General features: G+C 42.0%; 1 protein-coding gene across 1 annotated transcript; it reads right to left on the reverse strand.

The window, feature by feature from the left end:
- On the reverse strand, positions 1-9,051 carry sh3glb1a (SH3-domain GRB2-like endophilin B1a). The gene is made up of 9 exons (XM_061093734.1): positions 8,864-9,051; positions 8,381-8,522; positions 7,609-7,737; positions 6,786-6,919; positions 6,304-6,396; positions 3,871-3,960; positions 3,025-3,125; positions 2,275-2,512; positions 1-1,179 (listed from the first exon to the last, which is right to left on the reverse strand). Exons 1-9 carry the CDS (start codon positions 8,924-8,926, stop codon positions 1,072-1,074), a joined length of 1,098 nt encoding a protein of 365 aa, XP_060949717.1. The 5' UTR covers positions 8,927-9,051; the 3' UTR covers positions 1-1,071.
- Between the last annotated feature and the right edge of the window lie 249 nt (positions 9,052-9,300).

The following is a 9,300-nucleotide window of genomic DNA, read 5'->3' on the forward strand; positions in this document are numbered from 1 at the left end:
TAAGTGATATTTCTTTTATTTAACTGCACAATATTGCATATTTATTTTACAATTGTATGCTTGTTTTTTATCAGTTACACACATAACAAAAAGCAGCCGTATAGTAATATACTTAAATCTCCCAGAACGTAACAGGAATTGTTTTTAATGTGGCCTTGAAATGCTGGTTTAGGGGGAAACTGATGAACTGGTGTGTGATGACAGTCAAATATAATTCATTTAGAGCAAACAAACAGCTTGAGGCACTAAACGCATCACAAATTGTGTGCGTATGAACAATTCATTAATGAATCAATTGATCCGAGAGCTGATAAATGTTGAAATGTTGGTTTCCAAATACAAAGAGAGGAGACTGGGAAGAGTCTCAATACTGCTGGTGTCGCTGCAAAAAAAGCTTATGGTTTTAGACTGATCCTTTGTTATAAGACACTTCATATCGTGGAGGACATGTGACTTTCATTAACTTCCACGTGGCTAAAGGAACAGTGCGTGACTCGCTGTGCAGTAAGGCTTCATGTGAATAAAGCTGACACACAACACATATGATACTGTTAAGAAAAAGATCTGTTCATACTTAGGGGATAACCATAAGAGCTAGTGCGCCATGAGCTCATCAATCATAAAATAAGACTTTAAAATAATCAGCCTCACTCTCTCCACTTCCAACTGAAGTGCTTTTTTATGCCTTTAGAATTTTACCTACTGTTTCACTACTTGGGAAAAATAAAAATGATCATTCAGGTATAAAATATTGTAAACAAAACATTGTTTTTAAAGAGTTAAAATTTGGGGGGATGCTCTGGTACATATCGCAGATTGCATGGCATCAAACACAAAAGGCATGGAAGCAGGCTTAAGAAATGTACTGCAGTTGCATACAAACACGTCAGGGAATGGGTCCGTTTCCTTTCCCCTCGCTCGGATGAATTCATTCCAGCTCGAGTCGTCTAAAAGCGAGACTCCCATCTTCTTTTCATACAAGTAAAACTCATTGTAAAAATTACTGAAATGGAGGAGAAAGTGAGGCCTGTCCCCCGCATCACGAGATAAATATGGGATCACAATGTGGGCTCAGTTAAGCAGCTCCAGGTAGGTGATCGGCACTTTGCCCTTCTGGCTGCCGCGCTCACCCATCAGCCAGTCGGAATCCATGCCCGGGACGCTGCTGACTGTGATCACCTGGAAAGATGGATACAGCGTTTAATGTACGGAATTATCATTTTAAATAGAGACATTCCGATATAGAAATGCCCCCAATACTGATGAAATCCAGTGTCGGGCATTGGTAAGTACGCTTCTCTATGTACTGATCTGATACCATGTCTTTTAGAGTATATTAGTTTCACCCAGATAAATCTTTAAAAAAATTTTAATAAAATTCGCCCTTTGTGAACCCACGCCTGGAAGTTCAATGTGCTTCATAAAATCGCACAAAAAAAGTGCAGCAACAGTATCTAGACTGCCAAAATGAAAAATATTTTTTTTGTTGTTGGCCGGGTGTCATGTTTCCTTCGCTGCCGGTCGGAGCTGGAGCCGATAAAAGGACACAGAGTTTACTGCAGAGTCATTTGGGAGTGAATTCAGATTGTATCTATGCCCATTGCAGTCAAATGTGTTAGCGGATTTTCTCAGCAGTTGAAATGGGAATTACGTTTTATTTATTTTTTTAAATGCACTGGTATCTGAACAGTACTTGGTATCGGCCAATACACACAGTCCAGGTTTCATAACTGGTGATGGGAGAGGGAAATTGGTATCAGAACATCTCTAATTATACAGTTTATTTTTAAATAGGTTCAGTATCATCTGTTATCAATTAAAAAGGCAACTGACGAAACAACTCTTTAATGTGGCGTTCTTCAACTTCATAAGATCATTTCTGAAGCGCTTAGTAGTTTGAAATTCTATTATTATCAAAGTGGGCTAGTGAAATGTGAGAGAAAACCGGAGAAGTGTTCTGACTGTGTGTATATTTCAGTGAAGGAGTAATGCTGAATCCTTGTTAGTTAACCACAGGCTCGATGTGGACAGTCGGGAGCTCTTTCCAGGAAAGGAAGGGGTTTAGGTTCCACGGTGCAGGAGACGCTCAGGGAAAACTGACGCATATCACTTTCAGTTTGGGATTAAATTAAGCTCCTTAATGTTGGTATCTGAATACTATAATTCTATCTTGTATATAAAACCTGATATTATATTAACATTTTACATCAAGATTTTCCCCCTGTGGATAGTAAATAAGAAGCTGTAGGAGAAGCGCTGTCGTGTCAGAATCACCTCATCGGCGAGCAGGGAGAGCTCGCTGCTGCTGGCAGCGTCGTAGTCGTAGAGGACTCGGGCTTTACGGCTGCCGTTGGAGCTGCGCAACTCGTTAAATCCGCCCGACATTGCAGAGCTGCCGTGGCCCCCCGACACGCTGGGCAAGGAGGCCGACGACACCGGGATGGTGGGCACCGAGATGCTGGCCCCGCCCGACACCGACGACTGGTTGTTGTTGGAGAATGACGAGGGGAAACTTGTGGAAGGGAGAGGAAGATGGAGGAAGGTGATGAGCGCAGGTTGACACAGAGCTGGGTGTTCTTCAGTGTGAACATCAGCAGGTTCACTGGACAGTCTCTCTCACTGTAGAGGTTTCATTACAGTAGACGTTCATCATTTCCCTCTTAAACTGAAGGATGAATATTTTCTGTAACCCTACATGAACCTACACAGCTTGGGTTTATTACAGCAAATATTCAAAACATGCAAACACTTGTTTTTTCCCTCACAGAGCCTCTCAAGAAATGTTGGATTATTTAAGCATTTCAGAAGGAAACAATTTACATCTGTGAAGTGAGAGTGTTTTAGTTTCTCCTCCGAATTAATGTAGATCCCTTTGAGGTTTTTAGGTGAGGTCTGCATGACCCTGAAATGGCTTCCTCTACACGACATGACCTGTTTTGTGCCAATAAAAACTGCCAGCTGATTATAGTGATAACTGTCAGTGAGACATGATGGTTCTATGGAGCTTGTCCGGTTGTATTTTACCTGCCCAGCTGCCTTTGGAGATCCACCATGTACTGGTAACACTGTGCGTAGTACGTAGTCTGGGCCTCCACAAAGTCATTCAAGCAGCGTAGTTGGTGTGCCTGGAAATCCACGAGCAGAGGTGGGAGTTATACTCAAAATCAGTTTTTGGAAATGTTTAATCAAAGAAAGAATTTAACAAATATCTTTAGCGTTTTGATTCTGTGAGGTTCCATTCGTTTCTATGTTTAAAATAATAACAAATACTCGTAACCAATGTGTTAATGAGTAATCAATTTACTTATTAGTTAGTTATTTTTATTAGTCTCAGCGATGAGTTAAGTCATAAAGAAGTACCACCAAGCTTGCAGGAATATAAGGAGCTTTGTAAGAGGAATAGTTTGACATTTTGAGCAATGAGGCGAGCCTACAATTATCTTAGCTTAGCATAAAGACTGGAAACAGGGGGAAACTGCAGGCAGATAATCTGTGGCTGTGACCACATATATATTATTATTTACAAGACATCTAACATTTCTTCTCTCTGTTGGTACAAAAAAAGCATATCTGCAGAAATATATAAACACTATACTTTAATTATAAGTCTGAGAAAAGCTAGGAAACATTTCCTTAAACAGAAACTCTGCCTTGAATATTCTGACGGTGCAGTTCTAACTTCAGTTGTTTTTTCACTTAAAACATTTGGTGTTGCCTGAGATCTATTTCTGCCAAAACCGAACCACATCAATTGGTATAATTTGTTCAGTGACTAGAAGACGATTAAGGAGGAATCCTGAGAAAGAGACGATCGTATTTCACAACATGTGTCAACCTGGAATCTGTGCCGGGCTAAGTTAGGCTACGTACATGGGTGCTGCTGACGCCCTCCAGCAGCAGCCGGGTGATCTCGGCCTGCCGGTCAAACTCACTCTGGGTCATCCTCAGCTCCTGCTCAGCCTGGGAGAGATGAAACCAAGACAAAAGTCAGTTAGGATAGTTTTAGCAAGTCATTTAAACACAAAACTAAAGGAATCGGTATCTGTGCATTAAGTTTGACATGAAATGGAAGTCATATGCAGCAAAAAACACTCAAATTAAATACAAATGAAAAATACAACTGAGATAACAAGAAACGTTGAGGAAAAAAACAGGGAGGAGAACACAACAACTGAACATGACATTTCCTTTTCCTCATATTGAGCCAAAAGATTCAGTGTGAGTCCCGGTGGAACAATGGCCTGTTGTGATTCGATAAATATAACGGTCCGGAGCCGAGAGTGACAATGTCCTCACTGTCCTGAGCTCCACTGTGTTTACATTAGAGCCTTCAGAGAGGTGAGGAGGACGGACGGACTTTTTAAAATCGGCTCTGACAGTATGTGTGTCATGGAAGAGAAAGAGACAGCTGCTGACACTAGCATTCGTGGGTGGGTGTGTGGGTGTGTGTGTGTGTGCGTTGTTTCAAAAATGGCTCCAACATTCCACTCACCTCTGTCACTTCCTCTGCTCACATCTGCTGCTTTGTGTTTTAAAAACAGTGACACAGTAGTTAGAGCTTCAGCTGCTGCACACAACACATCCTTAAACTGTGTGTTCGTGTGTGTGTCTGTGTGACAAAACCACACGTTGAAGGAGGTAGTGGGACTAGAACAATGTTGTATATAAAACATTGGTCAGCCTCAGCTTTCACACAATCAAACACCCAATATCACTCAAACTGAGATTAAAGCAGAAACCACTGTTTACAGGTCCTGTATTCAGGAGACACTTATCTGTGTTTTAGTGGCGTTTCCTCAAACACTGTTGACTGAACACATTGGCTTGAAGAGTTGAAACACACCATAAGACTGCAGGGATAACTTGGCTCTTAATGTGCCATACAGTGATAATAGTTCTTTAGAGAGGGAATGAGTTTAAGGTCATTTGTTCTCAGATCTTTTGCCTCTTCCTTCCCATGTTCTCAATTACCTATTGTAGCTTGTCTTATTTTAAGATTTCGTTCATCTGACAAGTTTTATTGTGTTTTATATTTTTGAAATATATTTCCACAATACAATTTATAATACTTTTGACTAGTGATGTCATTTTACTTGCGTGCCTTTAACTAAAATGTTTACTGACTGCAGCCAAAGGGCTTATCTGGGATCATTTCCTGTGTTTCTAACCCATTCTGAAACGATACATAGAAAGGTATCGTCACTCAGACACTGACTGAGTTTACATGGAAACCAATAATCTGACTACTTACCTTATTCTGGATAAGACATAACTCAGATTAGGAGGTATACACATTAGTTAACAATGGAATATTCTGTTCATATCCCTTTTTGTGTGGTTATGAGCTACATCAACACTACGTCAAACATCCCTGCTTGATATTTAAAACCACAACCTTCAATCCACATAGAACCTCTTTAAGTGGATTTCTTTCTCATTTTGTAAAAGACTCATCTTGTTTACATTCATACCCAGAACATAAGTCGTCAAAATGTAACATTCGCCATGTCGATGTCACAAAATGCTTTGAAAACCCCACTGAAATGTTATAATGCTATTAATACATATACAAATCTACTTCTACATAATGCCACTAAAATCAGAAAACACCACAGGTCCAAATGTGAGTATTGCCAATTTTGAGTATGACCTTCATACTTTTACTTTTACATGGCAGTGCCTTATCAAGACTATTCTCTTGATCAAATGGTTATAGGAAAATGTGTTTTCTGTCTCACAGGAATACAGAGTTGTTGAATGGAATAAACATGACTACTACCTGCAACTTTTAACAAAGTAAAGGTTTTAACAGTATTTTAAGTGAGGTTTTGAGAATTCATGTGTAATTCAAAACTGACAGATCGGCACAAAAAGAAACACTGAGCTCAACTTGGTGTAACAGAGATGAATGTGTCTCCTTAACACATAACAACTGGAATAGGACACCGTCATTAATGTTATCTAACAAATAATGTTCGGTTTGAAAAACAAAGAAACAAATATGCAAAAAACAGAGACATGAAAAAGGGAAGTGGCTCACGGGACTGGGTTGAGGTCCTTTGAGATAAAATGGCAGTTTTTATGTTGAGTAACTTGGTGTGTCAGATCTGAGTTTGAGGGAAAGAGGATGTGACTGACACCTTTTCTTACTCTGAAAATACGTGGGCTAATGATTTAAGAGAAAGACAAATTCACAAAAGCTGGTTATTAATAACGACTAAATAAAATCTAGGTGCAAAACAATGAATGTGTTCCATTGGTGATGATGCATGTGAGTGAGTGTGTGTGTGTGTATATACGTACCACGGCTCTTGCGTCAGCCATCCTGGCTTTCTTTAGCCTCGTCTTGGCTGCATCCAGATCCAGGCGTTTGACCTGCAGCAGCTTTCTTTCTTTCTGGACACAAATCACAGAGCAATGAGACACGAGTCCTGCGCCAGGCACCAAACAATATCACACTTCTCATGCTGATGAGAGCAGACCGTGAAATGGGTGATAAACACACTTGTGTTCAAAATGACATCATCAAACTAACTGTACAGCATTAGTCATAGAAGGGGATAATCCTGATGATCTGAGGGAGGTTTTGTGTTAAGATACAGATGTGATCAGTGTTCCTACATATACAACAATAAAGGTTAAGACAGCTTTGAGACTCAACTCAAGATCGTTTACAAAGTTCAGTATGATATCTGTTAACCGTTGGGAATTAGTACAAAATAAAAGCTCAAAGTCCAGTGACAAGTGAATCAGATTACGAACATGTCGTAAAGTGTCCAACTCACCAGGATGGTTTTGAAGTCGCCCTCTAGAAAGTTTCTGAAAGGTGTCAGGAAGTTGATGGCTGCACTGTGGATGAGCTCCCGCTCTGCTCCGCCGAGCTGTTTCTCCGTCTCTCCACATTTTGTCAGAGCATTCCCTGAAATGATGAGCGGCACAAACAAAGCATGACCCCAGGGACACACAACGGAAACAAGACCATTCAGTAGCAAAAGGATCAGTTCAAAAAATCAACTTTCATTACTGGTTCAAATCACTCAGTAAACATGGGTTTTTATCAGTTCGTATGGAAACATGACACCTGGGTAAAAACACTAATTTCCATTTCTTCTTCTCCTTATTCTTCTTTATTTTGATAGCCTAGACTGACGCTGCACCCTCTGTGTGATGTTATGACGCACACTGAACTTCCAGGCATTGGCGCGTAAACAACCATGAACGATTGCTGACCAGGGTGTCTACTGATTCAGGGAAAGTAGTCTTTTTTTCAGTTGTTTTGCCTGCGTTTAAAAAGAAGCCATGTATACCTGCTAGTTTTGGTCTAAAAGAGGAATTGGAAAAAGGCAACGGCAAGTGGAAAAACATGATTTACAGACAGAGGGGAAACCACTGCAGGTAATTCTGCTATTCAAAGTCATGGAATATAAGTGTTTTTATCTTCTCCATGTACTATAATATGACCTTTATTCAAGTTTATAAGTTTGGAGTATAAGTACTGAAATACTATACAACAACTTTTTTTTCGCCATTTTTACACAGTTGGCTATTGAACCTCCTTTGTCTCATCTCACCTTAGTGGACTTTAAAACTCAACAGTGTGTCACTCACCGTAGGCGGTGCCAGGACCAAACTCATTTCCAGACTCGATCATAGACTGGCCCAGCAGTTCGTGATTGTTCACCCGCGGTGGGGCTTTTTTCTCCAGTTTCTCGTAGACAAATTCTTCGAGCCGGAGATCTGGGGTTTTAACGACAGGGAAAACTCAATTAGAAAGTCACAAGACTACAGTGAGGGAGCCAGATGCAGACAGTGAATTTGGGACAGCGAGTCGGCGAGGATTAGCTTTCACAATGACCCAAACAACTTCTCCGTCCCACCTGAGGGATCTGTTTCACCTTGTCACATCACGTTTAAAGACGTGGACACTTTCAAACAGCATATCTGAGCAATGTGGTGTATGAACATAGAGAAAGTTGATTAAACCCAGGTTGCTTCCTCCAGGATGTTACAGCTGGTCTGTGTGTGTTTGTTGTGCTACGGTGTGGCATCATGATGTGAACTGGAGGATGCACAGCTGAGCTCACACACTTCACAGACACCCTGCCTCCTGACACATGTTAAACAAGCACTTCTATGTGGTCCAAGCTAAATTAAGGCATTTATAGGACATTGAAACGATCTTCAGTGAAGCGACTACTGTCTAGATGATCTTATTGGTCTGATTTCCAGCTCATTGTCAACTAATGCATTTGCTGTGGTGCTGTGTGGGTGGGTCAGTCTTGTGATGCATTAATTCGACAGCTCTGCCTCCTCCTGGCCTCCACCTGCCCGGAGAAGTCCAGCACGTCGTGGGGTGTTCTGTCAGGAGTGTGGCTCTTACTCGGGTTGGGCTGAAGCAGGATCTCTGTCTGCTTCATGATCCTCTCCGTCCATTGCTTGGTGGTCTCAGCTCGGACCAGCAGGTTCTCCAGATGAGCGTCCAACTCGGTCTTCTCAGCCTGGCCGAGCTTCTCCTCTGTGAACTGACACAGAGAACACCGGGTTACAGTGTGAACACAGGGGGCTCACAGCCTGGAGGGGGGTTATCCGCCCGGCTGCTGCAGATGCTAATACAGATGCTAATGCTGCTGCTGCTTCCTGCGGCCTGCTCCGGAAGATGTGATGGACAACCATCAAACACACTGACATGTAGCGGGCGCCATTAACACAGCCCTACACTTTAAAGGTGTTGACCCCAGCAGGTCACATTCCCTCTCTTCTACACCACAACAGCAAAGTTAGCAGTTGAGCTAGCAGGCGAGCTAACGCTACCTAAGCCAGCAGCTAATGTTGTTTAGCCTGCGGACCAAGCGGGCGGACGTACCTGCACCGCCCGGCTCAGGAAGGTACCGGCGTCCGCGGCGAGCCGCTTCACGTTGAAGTCCATGACGCAGCGGGGAATCGAACACTAAACTCCGGCAGCTAGTCGGTCTCACAGCCCGTCAGCCATCATCACTCTGAAGAGCAGCGAAGCAGAGTTTAGACGGAGGTCCACCCAGCTGTTCCCGCAAAGATACGACACCGACAAGATGGTGACGTCTCAGCCCAGTTGTGACGACAGTCACCGGGTTTTAGATAATAAATCACGAATAAGAGCTTTATATTTACGTAATTAACAATAAAGGTGAAGTCAAACTACACAACATAGGATTGAGCTAAATGTTTGCCATTAATTCAAGTCGCCTGTCCTACAAACAGCTGGTGTTTGGTTTTCGCCGACGAAAGTTGGTTGGAGATTTCTCTCTTGCTCCACTTAGCTTC

This window comes from Limanda limanda, chromosome 20, assembly GCF_963576545.1.
Source record: "Limanda limanda chromosome 20, fLimLim1.1, whole genome shotgun sequence".
Lineage (NCBI taxonomy): Eukaryota > Metazoa > Chordata > Actinopteri > Pleuronectiformes > Pleuronectidae > Limanda > Limanda limanda.

Excerpts from the sequence above, each read along its gene's own strand:
- sh3glb1a (XM_061093734.1), bottom strand. The coding sequence starts at position 8,926 with ATGGACTTCAACGTGAAGCGGCTCGCCGCGGACGCCGGTACCTTCCTG. Across the intron at positions 8,523-8,863 it reads TCCTGAGCCGGGCGGTGCAG|TTCACAGAGGAGAAGCTCGG; the intron begins GTACGTCCGCCC and ends TCTCTGTGTCAG. Across the intron at positions 6,397-6,785 it reads GCGACTTCAAAACCATCCTG|AAAGAAAGAAAGCTGCTGCA; the intron begins GTGAGTTGGACA and ends ATTTGTGTCCAG.